Source organism: Genypterus blacodes, unplaced genomic scaffold, assembly GCF_046128005.1.
Source record: "Genypterus blacodes isolate CSIRO-AG114 ecotype Tasmania unplaced genomic scaffold, CSIRO-AGI_Gbla_v1 ptg000039l_1, whole genome shotgun sequence".
Lineage (NCBI taxonomy): Eukaryota > Metazoa > Chordata > Actinopteri > Ophidiiformes > Ophidiidae > Genypterus > Genypterus blacodes.
The window spans coordinates 2,248,933-2,264,703 of NW_027466852.1; the positions used below are offsets into that span (position 1 = coordinate 2,248,933).

General features: G+C 43.0%; 1 protein-coding gene across 4 annotated transcripts; it reads left to right on the plus strand.

Moving 5' to 3' along the window:
• The first annotated feature begins 18 nt into the window (after positions 1-18).
• On the plus strand, positions 19-13,435 carry uso1 (USO1 vesicle transport factor). 4 transcript variants are annotated; one of them, XM_076147848.1, is made up of 26 exons: positions 19-257; positions 1,636-1,722; positions 2,033-2,097; positions 2,264-2,340; positions 2,893-2,946; positions 3,622-3,722; positions 3,830-3,932; positions 4,144-4,199; positions 4,471-4,591; positions 4,715-4,893; positions 4,997-5,137; positions 5,253-5,341; positions 5,485-5,639; positions 5,885-6,090; positions 6,310-6,330; positions 9,415-9,525; positions 9,756-9,874; positions 10,345-10,526; positions 10,613-10,734; positions 10,903-11,041; positions 11,164-11,330; positions 11,640-11,705; positions 11,846-11,944; positions 12,028-12,132; positions 12,383-12,598; positions 12,830-13,435. In XM_076147848.1, exons 1-26 carry the CDS (start codon positions 192-194, stop codon positions 12,902-12,904), a joined length of 2,922 nt encoding a protein of 973 aa, XP_076003963.1. In that variant the 5' UTR covers positions 19-191; the 3' UTR covers positions 12,905-13,435. The 4 variants fall into 4 exon arrangements, with proteins under 4 accessions (XP_076003963.1, XP_076003964.1, XP_076003965.1 ...); XM_076147849.1 differs by lacking the exon at positions 6,310-6,330; XM_076147850.1 differs by lacking the exon at positions 2,893-2,946.
• Positions 13,436-15,771: the final 2,336 nt, after the last annotated feature.

Consider the following 15,771-nt stretch of genomic DNA (forward strand, 5'->3'; position numbering starts at 1 on the left):
TTTGCGCGCATGCGCAGGGCCCACGTATTTGTGAAGTTCCGGGGTCGGTAGTGTAAGAGGTGTATACACTGTAAAAAATCCAGTATTGTGACTCCGTTTCCCTTCCCTTTCCCGGGTTTGTGCCGTAAACCATTGTGGGAGTTTGAGGGTTTGTGGAGAACCAGAATACGATAGAGAGGACGCGTGGAAAGATGAACTTCTTCATAGGAGTGATAAGTGGGCAGTCAGCCGGGCCGCAGCCGTCGGGAGCGGAGACGGTAGGGACAGCAGCTGGGCTAGCTTAGCCAGCTAACATTTCCTCCTAGATGACGCGGTGTAATGGCCAAGCTGACGCCGCACTCTTCATCACATTACAGCATTATGGTTTAGATAGATTGTTGAAATTTGACCCATCAAAAAAATAAAACACCGGCGTAACAACCAGACAGCCCAAATTCAATTAGCACTGCAAATCTCTCCGCCAGCGGTGTTGTCTGACACCAACACCGTGGCTTTAAATTAAAGACTTAAATAACATCTCAGGTTAATGAATAGATGAATTCTGTCAGTCCAGGAGTGTCAGCTAGCAGTCTAGCTGCTGTGCAGTGGAACCACCTTATGAGAAGCCTGCAGGACTCTCCTGTGTGTGCTGTGTTAGCATGCATTATCAGCCCCATAACGAGATCTGATTGTAGACTCATTCATTTTTAATGACTGCTCAGGAAGGCCGAGTTTCACTGAACATGTTTTTTGTATGTTTAAGAGCTGCCCACAGTGAACTGATATATGAGAAAATGGCGTAGACATCTCTCAACCTTCTCCGTCCATGTTCAGTCTCATCCTAAAGCCAGTGTGGATAGTGATGAGGCTGACAATACACACTCTGTCTGCTTCCCCCCACAATGAGTAATGACATAATGCTGAGGGCTCCTTATTGATTTTGACCTGGAAAATCAATCAAGCAATACAGAATTTGCAATCCAAATAATTCTATTCTCAATGCACAAATAAGACACAAAAGCGAATTTCTAATAAACTGACAGGAATGTGCCTGATGAGTAACAAATGATCTATTATTTATATGCACATTCCTTGACAATGTTCCATGTCATAGGATAGAGACTTTGAGGGCACTGTGATAGATTGAGCTGTGTTGTGTGTGTGTGTGATCTGGGTCAGGTAGCTGAGGCTGCTATACCATCATATCATGATAGTCATGAGTAGTAGCTATGACATACTTAACTTCACCTTGACTTTTATCAGAATCTCTGCTGTTCTATGAAGAGCTACTAAGACCCTAAGCAGAAGCTGCTGTTGATTGTGGAAACAACTGAATCAGTCTTAGGAATTTGGAGGTCAGCTGTTTGCTGTCAGTCTCACATGGCCTTGGCTTCCACACTGCTTTATGAATTTCATCATCTCACTGCACCGGTTTGGGAACAAAACTTCAATGATAATAAGTCCTGGCTTTTATTTGTAAAAAAAAAAATTTTAATGATTATTCCTATGTACTGAGTGTAAAGCAAGAGCAAGATGCTCTTCAGATTTTCAGGACTGTTTTCCTTTCACTCTCACTCTGTAATTGCATGTTGACCAGTTCTTTTTTTAACACAAAATGAAATAAGTACAATATGTTTTTCATTTGTGCGTGGGCAGATTCAGAAACTGTGTGACCGTGTGGCTTCCTCCACACTGCTAGAAGATCGCAGGGATGCTGTGCGGGCCTTGAAATCCCTCTCAAAGGTAAAGAATTGTTGGATAATTGTGGAAATCAGGTGCAGTGCAAATGTTTATGATGGTGTGTGTAGATGTTAGTACGAAATGACAAACTGTTCCATTGTGTAAAAAACTGGAGAATTTCTCAGTTTCCCCTTCACTTTGTCACTATGGCATATTTGCATCATGTAATCAGCTCCCCCAGCTTTAACACACAGGGGGAAACACTGACACAGTTTTGTCAGCTTCATTTATTCTTTAAGAAAAACTCACCAACTGCCATTCATTTTCTTGTTTTTTCCATTACATCCTGACCACATCGTTATTTTTCTTTCAGAAATATCGCATGGAAGTTGGCACACAGGCAATGGAGAATCTGATTCACATCCTGCAAACTGACAGGTATGCTGATGCAAATGTTGAGCCTTGCTTTCTAAATCTTATTGGCTTGATGCTCCTGTCCTGTGGAGTCACAGTCAATGTTTTACAATCGATTTGACTCAAAAGTGTTGTAAGCAGCAAATTTTACGAGTTGTTAATATTCAGTTTCTTTGTCCATGTTTAACAGATCCGACTCTGAAATCCTCGGCTACGCTTTGGACACACTGTATAATATCATCTGCAACGATGAGGAGGAAGAGCAAGGTATTGTGCCATCCCGCATGTGTTGAAGTGTTTGTTAGAAAAGAAAAATACATTAGGCACTCACACAAAAGTCTGAATTATGAGGGAACTGTGAATTCCGATTGAGTCCTGTTTGCATGTGTTAGTGAGTTCCTCTCGTCAATTGGATTCCCCTCTCCTAAATACTGAAAGCGACTGCCTGATGTTAAGATTCACGTCTCTCTCTTCTCTTCCATGTCTTAACCCGACAGATGAATCAGAAGGTAAAACTCTTTCCTGTGCATGATATCCCCCCCTTAACCTCTAGTAGCACTTAGGTGTTGCAGGTGTTGCCTCTCCTTGAGGTTTGGTTGAGGAAAAGAAGTGTATTAATAGTGTCACTTACACCTCCTGCACCGCCCTGGCTGACAAAGTACAGGCTCTCAAAAGCTGATGAATGAAGTGGCTGTGCTTGTGTGTGTTGTCATGGCACGTCTCCGCGAGACTCATTCAACTGCGCTTTGTCAGAATGGTTGAATTGAATGCTTAGCTTTGGTTGAGGGGTCACACTTCCTCTTCCCCTTGCCCTCACAGATGCAGTAACCCCCACCCCTGTGTCAGGGAAGTACAAGAATGGTTCTATGCCTGGTCAGTAATCATATCACAAGATAACTAACTGCAAATGTGCTTAAATAGTGACCTTAAAGGGTTTCGGTGGTCACCAGAATGCTTTACTAATACCACCTCACAGCCTCTGTCTGCTTACGCTTTTCTTATTGCTCTGCTGGTTTCCTCACATTTTAATACCCACTTCAGCGTTTGCACTGCTGCGGTGAAAGTGTACAATATATGTGTTGGGTTTATGTTTGCCTGCTTAAGTGTTTTGTATGTTGAGATCTGTTTATTCAATAGGGAATGCAGGAGTTTAGTTTTCGGTCCAATGGTTTTGTTCACCACCTCAAACGAAATCTCTTACCTTCTTCAATGCTCACTGTTTACTTTATTAATTAGCAGTAGAATCCTTAGTAAAGTCTCCATGGTGAGTTCACCATCGCATCCAGCTTAACCCTAACCTGTGTGTTTTTTGTTCCTAAAGGCTTACTCACAAGTATCACCCCGATTACATGCACATTTATATCTTTCCCTCTTAGATTCATATAAAATAGTGTCAAAGATATCTTTGCAGATCCGATCCTTGTGGCTGTCCTGCTCAGGCCGGTTGCTTTGAACAAACCAGTTTGTTCACTTGCTAGATTGATGACTGCTGGCAAAGTATTTTTTGTAGAGGTTTCCAATTTCTGCCCTCCAATTCCCTTTTGTCAGACGAGAATGCCCAGAAGCAAGCAGATGACCTCGGTGCCCAGTTTACAGAGACGTTCCTTCAAGACCCAGAGCATGTGACCCTGCTGCTCTCTCTGTTGGAGGTAGACTTTAATTGAGTACAATACTGTTCTTGATTCACTCTCAGTCTTACATTTGTCTTCATCTTATATTTGTCTAATGACGGGTGTGTTTGTCTGGATGATTTAAGGAGTTTGACTTCCATGTACGGTGGCCTGGTGTGAAGTTATTGACAGCTCTCCTGAAGAACCAAGGCACCCAGGTTCAAGGTGTCATCCTGGTCAGCCCTATGGGTCAGTCCCTCCTTCAAAGCTCACCATCACAGATGACTTAAGATCAAATTATTTTAATTTTTTAACCTTTTCTACATTCCCGTTCTTGAATCACTAACAAAGGCCCTTCCTTATTTTCTGAACATTGACCATACTCACAAAGGAACAAGTCAGTCAAGCTGAAGCTTTCATTGGAAAAGCAAAGCAATCCATTTTTTATTTCTGTTTGCAGGTGTTTCCAGGTTGATGGACCTATTGGCCGACTCTAGAGAAGTAATCCGCAATGATGTGAGTATTATCCCAGCTGATTTAGCTGCCACCTCGTTCTGAAGTAGCACATACATGATAACAAATGATTCTTCTCTCCGGTTTTGATGTCATAACATATCGAGTCATCCATGCCGAATTCTTGAACCACTCTCAGCTGCATGTTTCACTCCTCTGCTGTCCATCTGTAATCTCAATGTGGTCCAATCTATGGTCATTTCCACAACAATGCTAAATCCTCTACTGCTGATGGGGCCAATCCAACATCCTTCTGTTTTGTACTTTCACACAGGGCTTGCTGTTGCTTCAGCAGCTGACCAAAAGCAATGCTGCCATTCAAAAGATTGTGGCATTTGAAAATGCGTTTGAGCGTCTCCTTGACATCATCATGGAAGAGGGCAGCAGTGATGGAGGTAACACCAAAACGTTGCTTTGTCACGTTTCTGAGTTGTGTTTCTTGTAATATAATTCCTGTGGTTCAATTATTGGATTATTGTTTATTGTGGCCTGACACCCGTGCTCTTTCCTGTGTACAGGTATTGTGGTGGAGGACTGCCTGCTGCTGCTGCTCAACTTGCTAAAGAACAACAGCTCCAATCAGAACTTTTTCAAGGAGGGCTCCTACATCCAAAAAATGAAACCCTGGTTTGAGGTTGGTGATGATAACTCTGGTTGGTCTGCCCAGAAGGTCACCAACCTCCACCTTATGCTGCAGGTAACACAGGTTGAGCTGTAGCTTACTGGAATGGCAGTTTATCAAAAAAAACATATCATATATTGTGCCACAATTGCCCAATTTTGTTGTTTCCCTATCCCAGTTGGTGCGAGTCATGGTGTCTCCTGTGAACTCTCCTGGAGCCACAGCCAGCTGTCAGAAATCCATGTATCAGTGTGGTTTGCTTCATCAGCTCTGCACCATCCTCATGGCCACCGGCGTGCCTGCTGACATCCTTACTGAGGTAGCTATACAGCAGAGGGCATACACTCGCCTCAAAGAGCAGGACATGACAAGTACATCCTGACCCTGACTAGGCAAACAATGTTCAAGCTTGTGGTTTGGCTTCCTCCTTTCAGACCATCAACACTGTATCAGAAGTCATCAGGGGCTCACAGACCAACCAGGACTACTTTGCTTCTGTCAATGCTCCCTCAAACCCGCCAAGGTAAGATGCAGCTCAAGTTTGACATCTTATTTTTGTATAAGCATCCTCATTTTGCAGCATTTTCTCCAAACCTTTCCACAATACTGTGTAGAAAGTGATGAATGAATCCTCTCTGTAACTCACCTTTCTTTTTCTGCCCATAGGCCGGCCATTGTGGTCCTCCTCATGTCCATGGTCAATGAGAGGCAACCATTTGTACTTCGCTGTGCAGTTCTTTACTGTTTCCAGTGTTTCCTCTATAAGAACCAGAAGGGTCAGGGGGAGATTGTGGCTACGCTGTTACCCTCCACCATCGACGGTAAAGTTATACCACGTTTAGAACTTTATCACAAGCATTACCAATTGTTCAGTTTTTTGTGCAGCACCTTATTATAACAAGCCTGAGGCATTTTTATATAGTTTGTTCTTGAGCCATGTGGGCTTCAGGGGATCTTAACATTCATCCACCATCGCTGAAACAATAGAACGCTAGTGATCTGAATGATTCTCAGCCTGATCATCTTTGCTTGCGTACTCATCTCTTCTTATTCTTTTCCTCTCCAGCCAACTCAATCTCGGCGGGCCAGCTGCTGTGCGGGGGCCTGTTCTCCGCCGACTCCCTTTCCAACTGGTGCGCCGCTGTGGCCTTGGCGCACGCCCTGCAAGACAACCTCCTCCAGAAAGAGCAGCTGCTGAGGGTGCAGCTCGCCACCAGCTTAGGCAAACCGCCCGTCTCCCTGCTTCAGCAGTGTACCAACATCCTCTCACAGGTAAGCCATTAGCAAGAGCACTGTGCACTGCCTGGGATTACAAGGAGATCTTCCAATAGGGCACGTAGGTGTGGGGCGGCAATGATGGAGTAAGAGAGGGACTGTTTTTTTTGCTTAAAGTTCAAATTAGATTAAACAACAGTGGTTTTATACGATTGGGATGGTTTTGTGTGTTTTTTGAATTGAATAGAACAGTGTCACGTTACTGTGGTTTTGCAGGGTGATAAGATCAGCCGACGGGTGAGTAACATTGGCGTACGTGTGTGTGTGTGTGTGTGTGTGTGTGTGTGTATTTGGGCAGCACCTGTCCTGGTTATTTTGGCTTACCGTCTGTAGTAGGGCTCCCATTGGTTCACGTGTTGTGTTTGAGGGATCTTGCTTTCTTGTGACTCTAAAGCCCTGCAACCTTCCCTTGTCCTTAACCTATGGCTGTGCTCCAGTTCTTCCTCATCATGTCTCAGTCACAACAAATTAATCAGGGCAAGAAGAACACACTCATGGTGGGTGGACTGCAGGTAGGGGTGGGAATAATGTGGGCAGGGTCTTAAACTAACGCCAGAGTGAGCATGACTAACAGGCTTACAGTAGCATAGCAGAATAGATTCTTTGATCAAACGCTCAGTGTGTGTCCTTACACTCGCCGTCAGCTGTGCAGCATTCCTCCTGCTTTCCTGCAGTTTATTTCATGATGCATTCATAAGGGCAAGGTCAAAGTTCAGTCTGGCTGATTGGTCTTGATTGAGACAGGATCGATTTGTGATAAGAAAGGGGGCAGTACACAAGTGAACACCTGACAAAGGTACAGAAAGAAGCAAACAGCTCGGCAATCTCTGCTGATGTGATGGGAACAGCTGTTAGTGCGTGTTTGAGCTGTGACCTTGGACCCTGTGTTGTGCTGTGAAGCTTATCGGAGAGTTCTGGTGAAGAGTGTGAAGCACAGCAGGGCCTTTTGCTGTTGTCCTGAAGTGTACTTATATGCATATACACATACAGTACATGCTCACATCGGTTGTTTTAATTGTTGTTTTAATTGTGGTTTCTGTTGTTTCGCAAATTTTCAAACCATATTCCTGTTTGAGTCACATCATTAACTGATACTTAACAACTCTTCGGGTTTGCCTGCTGTTTTTCACTGCCCTCTTTGTTGGTGTAGAGCAATCTCTCTGTAGCTGTTTCTAGAATAGATTGTTTATATCTAATCTGGAATCTCAGTGTGCCCTTAACTCTTTAACCTTTGTTCTCTGAATTCCTTCTGTCCAGATGAATATACTGTAGTCTAGTCTCATATTTCCTCTGCCTTTGTTTTCACCCGTGTTCGTTTGTGGTCCGTCAAAGTTTCATGAAACCTGTTGGCCGGGTTGGACATGATCCAGGGTAGAACCCATTAAATTTTGATAAGGGTTGTCCTGACAATAATGTCTGATGCAAACCAAGTCCACAGAATCAGAAATAGCACAGTCAAACTGATTTGTTGGCTTGTCAGAGAAGGTTATGGGGTTTGATCATTGTCATGGTCTAGGTAGTAACCGGTTTAATTTCATCAAATGTCTCGGCAGAGGTCCACATTGATGGATTGATGGATTGATCGTGCTCGTGTAGGGATTCTAACTGCTTGGCCGGGTGGACTGGGGGGGTTTCCTCACCGCCAGATGTAAAAACGCTGTGACTTGTCGCCTGCCAATGCTGAAAGGAATATTCAGCTTCCGAATTCTTGGTTATGTCCTAATGCCGTGTCTAGATATGTTTCTCTTTAAATGTGATGTAATGGTGCCCTTCACTAAAAATCTAAAATTGAAAAGTTGGAGGGGAGAGACTTTGTTTTGTTGACCTCTATTTGTATGTATCCTTTTCTTTAGTGTAGTTTTGATTCTAATATCCAAACACACACATACAGACACAGACAGAGATGTGTGTGAATGTTCTTGCCAAGGCCATTGATTGCTCCATTAATACTTGGTCATTGTTTTCCTTTGTTTTCCTCTCTTCAAATATTTGTTTTTGCATTACGCCAATTCAAGACAAAATCTGAAAAGGTGATTTCGTAAGTTTTTTCTCATATGCCACGCTAATCAAGTTTTGACCCCATGTCATTGCTCAGATATGGCGCTTATTTTAGTATCATTCATTTCACCGTAGGACAAGAATCCGTTTGCCTTGAAGCATGACGTTCATTTAGCAGTAATGCACCATTTTATTTGCAACCTCAGACGGCTGGATCATGTTGAATGATTCTGTTAGTCCTAATCTGTCGCACTTTTCTGTATTGGTGGAAGAAAGTCTTTTCTTTTACAGCATTTGATCTAAACAAACTCGGCTCTCCCCCCCAAAGATGGCACATGAAAATGCACAAGCTCCTTTTGATTGAATTGTTTCTTTTTTGATAAAGCACATGTGTAGCTTTAGCTTTAGCTTTAGCTTTGGCTGTGCTGTTTGCTGGAAATGTAAGGATTTTCAATTCATTACCGAGTTAGTTCCAGGTTCCAGTCATTCATTCAAATAAATTTGTAAGCCCCACAAATGGGAAATGTTCAGTTAATCTCAAATTTGTCACATTTCTTCCTGGTGGAATCAATAGTAGTACTATAAGTTTTCCCTGCAGAACATTGGTTTTCATTTAACAGGATTGCATGCTCTGGTCAGCTTAACCCTGTTTGTAGTTCTTTCTATTAAGTACTAATGGTTTGATGTTATTGTGGCACTGCTGTTTAAAACACTTGGCATGGATTAGTTTATTAAGTCAGTTCATTAATTTGTTGGGAGGGGGCAAAAAGCATAGTTTTCACCCCCGACATACTGAAAAGGTATTTGTTAGAAATATCACTGTGTCCCAACAAAATTAATGCCTCGTTTTGAACCAACGCATATATAAGAATAATTTGCTGTCATTCCCTCAGCACTGTTTGATTTTAAAGGGGACATATTCTGCTTTTTGCACAATGTTTCATTTGAGACAAACCCATAGGTCCTCATCTGCCCCCGAAGCTTCCATTCCGACTAGTTCTTTACTCACTTCGTAACACGACAGTACAGTGACCCGTTTTCACTCAGTGGGCAAAGTGATGCAGCAGCAAGGGAGAGTAGGGGAGGACCAGTGTGTTTTTGTAGACAACGCATTGCAGAAGCTTTAAAATATCCTTATGAAATTTGAAATAAAAAGAAATCTGTATAATATGTCCCCTTTAATTTGAATTTGAAGTTTTTTGGAATCTGGCTCTAAATTATTGATTAAGTATTGTCGTGACGGTTGTTTTTCAGAGTCTGCTGTCGTCCTCAGTCTCTTGGAATGCGTGTTGATGTTTCCCATGTTTTGTTTGTGCTCAACAGGGCAGTAAAGTGCAGACGAGGGTGGGCCTCCTCATGCTGCTGTGCACATGGATCAGCAACTGTCCTATTGCTGTCACACATTTTCTACACAATCAGGAGAACGTTCCTTTTGTATCCTTCAACCAGCTTTTACCAAGTCAATTTTGTGTTTTTTACAACAAACTACCACTTCAGCTGCAATTAAATATCAATAATGAACCACAAGACCTAGTATGTTTTCAGTGTTCGCTTGGCGGCAGTGATGTCACCAAGCCTCGGCCTCTGCCTCCTGTTCTATCATATCCCTGTACTGAAACCTGCTGCTGCTGTGAGATGAATCCTTGACGTGCCGACTCCTGCAGCTGACGGCACAGATCTCAGAGAACCTGGGAGAGGATGAAAGGCTGGTTCAGGGCCTGTGTGCGCTGCTGCTCGGCATCTGCATTTATTACAATGACAACTCGCTGGAGAACTACACCAAGTATGCATCTCTTACTCACGCATATAAAGACATTGTATGATTAATCATTACAGAATCAACTCCATGTCATATATTGTGTGTGATTGCATGGACACTAAGATGGTACAATATGTATTTAGTGATTTAGTTTGACCTTGAATTTAAATGACCTCATAACACAGTTTTGATTGTTTTTTTTTAATTCAGCTGCACACTGTTGTCTCAGTGATACTTTCCCTGTTCTCTTGTAAATGCTCACACTTTGGTAAACCAGGTTAAGCATTCACAAGAACAACTTATTACCTTTGTCCAACACACATGTACCAGTGTTAGCCAGCACTGCCAATTTCTTAACCTGTACAGGAAAATAAAAATACAGAAATCTATGTACTTTGGAAAGCCAGAAAGAATCAGATACTTAATGGGATACAAATGCGATGCTTGTCATGAAGTCATGCTGTAAGGTGGTATGTGTCGTCTGACCTCTTTAGAGAGAAGCTGAAGCAGCTGATTGAGAAGCGCATTGGGAAGGAGAATTTTGTGGAGAAGCTGGGCTTCATCACCAAGCATGAGCTGTACTCCCGCGCAGCTCAGAAGCCTCAGCCCATCTTCCCCTCTCCGGAGCAGATGCTCTTCGATCACGAGTTCACCAGGCTGGTCAAAGAACTGGAAGGTCGGTCATCCACGGTGGCCATTAGTTATATGAGGTTATTGGTGTTTGACTGGGTTTTAAATGATGCCGTCCCCTCTTTCACACAGGTGTGATAACCAAAGCAGTTCACAAGTCGAGTGAAGAGGAGAAGAAGGAAGAAGAAGTGAAGAAGACACTGGAACAGCACGACAACATTGTAACTCAATACAAGGAGTTGATCAGAGAGCAGGTAAACCGGCTTCAAACACACACATTGTAACTCAATACAAGGAGTTGATCAGAGAGCAGGTAAACCGGCTTCAAACACACACTTACATGTTGATTTGATCTGTTTTTCCTTTGAGTGTATATGGCGGACACTTCACTCTGTTATTTTGCCTGTGTGGTGTTTCTCCAGGACGCTCAGATCAAGGAGCTGAAGGAGCAGGCAGCATCCATGTCATCTCAGACCGAACAGATGCAAACCACCATCACTCAGCAGATCTCCCAGATCCAGCAGCACAAAGACCAATACAACATCCTCAAGCTGAAACTAGGTGCGTTTGTGTCTTACAGTGAAAAGAGTAGAATGGCAAAAGTTAAGACACCAGTATTACCAGTAGCAGGTAAAATAACATTATGTGTTAAATTTTTTGTTTGTGTATTTGTACAAATGCAGGTAAGGATACCCAGAGTCAAGCTAACAGCCAGGGGGACGGCTCCCAGATGAACGGGCTGCAGTCAGAGGAGCTCACACAGCTTCGGGAGGAGGTGGAGGAGCTGCGCAAGCAACACACACTCCTTCAGACACAACTCGGTGATAAGGACACACTCATCAACTCCCTGGTTAGTAGATGTTAGATTGTGTGTGTGTGTGTGTGTGTGTGTGTGTGTGTGTGTGTGTGTGTGTGTGTGTGCGTGACGCCAACTATTAACTAGTTTTATTGCATGATTGTTGGACAACAGTATTTAGCAAATACTTTAGCAAACACCCCTCCCTGAATTGCAATTGTGTGTGTGATTGTAAGTGAGAGCCTGCCTTCCTTGACTCCAGCCACAGCGGAAATGTGATTAAAGAGGTGGGGAATCTGATCAGTGATGCTGACTAATGGAGTGTATTTCTTTTTTTTGTGTCATTAATGTGTGTAACTGTAGAGGTCAGAGGCAGCACAGACAGCAGAGGGAACAGCAGGAGGGTCAGACAACACACAGCTACGTGAGGTGGGATTGATGGTTACACACTTGCACCTCAGCCACTCACATTGTAACACATGCTGGACCTGTGTTATACTGTACATGTTCTTGTTTTTAGATGTTGCGTGTTTGGTAGCCGTAACACTGAATTTGTTGTTCCGAAACAGGAGCTGGAGGTTCTGAGGAGCCGGGTGGAGTCCCAGCTGGCAGAGATCAGCCAGCTTAAGACGGAGAAACAAGAACTGCTCAGCAGAGATGAAGCCGGGGTACTTATCATGCATTATGCTCAGCTGATACTTTAAATGAATCACCTCCTTATCTAACGCTGCACCTCCCTGGTTTCTGCCAGACCTTGAATGCCGTCCCCAGCCACGAGAGCTCAGCAGACACAGCTAAGATGGCAGAGCTAGAGAGCAGGCTGGCAGCACAGATGTCTGAGGCAGAGAGACTCAAGGTTTGCTGGTTAACTGAGAACAGTGTGTGACATCGCTTCACCACTGTTATTTAGGCATTATTGAAACAGCAGGAGTTGGGTTTAACATCTTTGGAAATGTAATGTATTTGTGAAGATGTTCTGGTTTCTTTTGTCTGTTTGACAATTGACAGATTTCTACCAGCATCTCTCCTTTGTACCCCTGACACCTTCCTCCTGCTTCTCTTTCTCACCTCCCCTCTCCTCTTCTTCTTCTTCTTCCCTGTCACAGGAGGAGGCGAGGAGCCTGTCGCAGGGTCGGGCAGATCTGGAGCAGGAGTTGGCTTCGGCCACCAGCACAGTGGCCATCCTGCAGACAGAGCAAACAAAGCTGCAGACGGAGGTGCAGGACTCCAAGAAGGAACAGGACGACCTGCTGATGCTGCTGGCAGACCAGGACCAGAAGATCACCAGCCTCAGACAGAGACTCAAACTGCTTGGAGAGCCGGTAGCTACATTTAACTGATATAAAGAAGTGATAAGTGCTGCACAATTTGTTCATCAATCAAATACATATTGCATTTATGATAGGATTGTAATTCTTTTCTTGTATGTCTGTGGGTTCTTGATATTGAAATACAGGAGTACAAAATCTAAACTAAACCAGCATCTAATCAGTGTTCTGACCTGCTGGCCTTACGGTAGCTGCACAAACTGAACGTGATTCTTTTCCATATAGGTTGAAGACGAAGACGACCTTGATGCCAGGGATGTAACAGACGACGACGACGACGAGGATGAGGAAGACGACTAGACAAGCAAGGAAAAAGAACAGGCAGAACAGAACAGACAGTGTTGGCCTTGTCTTAGACACGAGAGAAACCGGAGGATAGGACTAATTTCTGGAGCAGTCGGCGCGTTCATCTCTTTGGTCAGCCTGTGATGGATTTTACCCATCTTGTGTTGTTTTTGTAAATTTCTTGGTGTCATATAGTTTGCAAATCGAAGAATAGTTTAATTTTAACACATACGTTAAACGCTCATCCCACAAAAAGTTTAAGCGTAGGGAAGAATGTAATGATGTGATGTCACCGTTGTCCACTGAGTCACACCTACAGTGAAGCTCATCCACACCAACAAGCAAAATGTCACTGTGCTGCCACAAACCAGTGCTCCTCCTCCGCCTGACCGATTCAGTGTGTCACCCATGTTTCAACACTGAGTTCCATTTCACCTTTAATGCCGCAACATACTGCTCTACAATATGCTGCAAAACACTGACAAAAGATGTAAAGACGACAAAAAAAAAACCAAGATATTTTTGCACCTTTTTGTCCAGTACTGGCATTTAGCTTCTGTATCATATTGTGTAACTTATCAATTTATGAGCCACATTGAAAATATTAAAGAATCTGTATGCCTGGTGGGATAATTGTAGATAAATTAAATTTTACTAAATCCACATGGAGACCTTTGCATTCATCTTCTTGGGATTGTTCACAGCGACATACAGATGCATGTATCGTGGTTCTCTCCATTAACTACAGGTTTTAATGAAGCCATCACACTGAACGTGGTTCGGCTACCGCTGCTCTTCAGAGCATGTCATTTCCCGGGACTTTGATTTATTTAAAATTAATTTCTTTCCCCAGTTTAAGCATAAAGATGTTGCAACAAAGAAACTGAATTGATTTCCCAGGCTATTGTGGTTTCTCAGCTGGGATTATCTTTGGAGGAGGACTCGTGAGTTTCGTTGGCATAATAATTGCTATTTGAAACCAAATTATTACCGGATGATAACATTTTTGGTTCCATTTTTCATAAAAGGGCCTTTCAGATTCTGCACATGTGGGAAGTGCATGAGCAAGGGCTGATATATGTTCATGAAGATACATTTTTACTCTCTTTAGTAAAGGCAGTAGTTTGCAACCAGTTGAAGTATTTTGACCTCTGAGCCTGTGGGAATGAATGAGGTGGATCACACCTGGTGGAGCTACATGTATCGCTGGAAGCTGTGAGAAGATGCCCCAGAAAAACGTCTGTTCAGTGTTTCCACTAAGGCCTGCTGCCAACGGGCACTCCCTGGCTATTTGATCATTGGGCCAACAAAGCCTTTCGCACACACAAATTTCTCATACTGTTGTTTCTTACAGATAAGCAGGTGAAAGCATCAGTCAAAGGATTTATGTCTGAACCATAACCCAACTCTATAAAGCAACTTTACAAACCCAGGGCTGTGATCATAACCATGGTCTGTTTGTGACAATAGTGATGAAAATGAGCTTTATTACTTCCACTAATCAAGATATAGAACATAGAAACACTCCCATTAGGATTAAATCAAATGTATTTATCTTGGCATTGTTTTGGTTATGAACATTTTGTGAGTTTAGTGACTGATTGGGAGGCAGTGGCTCAGTGGGTAGTGCTTCCGCTTGGGAACCGGAGGGTCGCCGGTTCGAGCCCCTGCCAAGGTGACCCTGAGCAAGGCACCGAACCCTCAAGTGCTCCCCCCTCTGCGAAGGGTGGTAATGTAAGTCGCTTTGGATAAAAGCGTCTGCCAAATGATCCTAATGTAATGTAATGTAATGATCTCGAGTGAAACATCTCACGGATGTTTAGCACCATTTAGCCCACTAAAGTGTTGATTATCTTTTCACATAGTCACTTCTATGCTAGGTAGTAAGGGTGAAGGTGTCATTTCAAAATATCAAACCCGATTTATTGATTATTTATTGCACATTGGATTCACATTCACATTGTCATCCAAATTCTTGATTGCAGATTACTCAGATTTTTTTATGTAATGCCATGACTGATGCTTCAGTGATAGAAAGATTAAAACTGTACCTACTTGCATAAATCATGTTGTAATATTTATGTACACTGGGGGGCACCAAATCTCGAATTAGGTTGCATATCACAGTGGTCATAAAAATGGTGTAAGAAAGTATTAGTGCAGCAAGCGAGGACTATCATAGTTTAGATGTTACGTCATGTCTATTCTATAACGGATCACTCATATTCTAGCCGTTTAACTACCACCATTAACATTTAATATAACGCTGGTGTGAAATTAAAATACGGAGTGGAAACTCCAAGAAAAGGTGAAAGTGAAGGTCCCAGCATCTCACCTGGAATCCATTATTCCCGCACACCTACAGTATGCAGGTTGAACCAACATGAGGCTGACTGCATTTTGTCGATGCTGCTTTTCTGGGTCTACGCTAAAAAAAAAAACTGGGTTAAAACACTCTGTACAGGCAGGCTGAGTAAACAATCTGTAAATATGCCTGTATCATCACTTCTGTCACACCTAAACTTGTACATTTGAGTAGTAAAGGATTCAAACCACACGTCTCTACAGGCTCTGTCCATTCAAACTGATCACGCTGAACAATAAGGATGTATAGAATATTGGAATAAGCATGTTAGACAGAAGGATTGCCACTTGGAACTCCGTACCTTTAGATATTACAGTCAGGGAGAAGCTTTGCAAAGTCTCAAATCTGCCTCAAGCTTTGGCTGAAGTCAGCACAACAGTGTGACCACCAATTATTGCCTTGTGTTGGTTCTTGCGTCACATTTAGTACTGCACGTTCTCTGGACTTTTATAGTTTGTACTGCAGTGTTGTACTTATTACCTGAGTGAAGGAGGTCATGTTTTCAGTCCTGTTCCCA

What these genes read in the sequence shown, in the direction of transcription:
- uso1 (XM_076147848.1), top strand. Translation starts at nt 192, where the DNA reads ATGAACTTCTTCATAGGAGTGATAAGTGGGCAGTCAGCCGGGCCGCAG. An exon ending in ACCTCCACCTTATGCTGCAG is followed by an intron (nt 4,894 to 4,996) that starts GTAACACAGGTT and finishes TCCCTATCCCAG; the next exon opens with TTGGTGCGAGTCATGGTGTC. An exon ending in ATCAGGAGAACGTTCCTTTT is followed by an intron (nt 9,526 to 9,755) that starts GTATCCTTCAAC and finishes CGACTCCTGCAG; the next exon opens with CTGACGGCACAGATCTCAGA.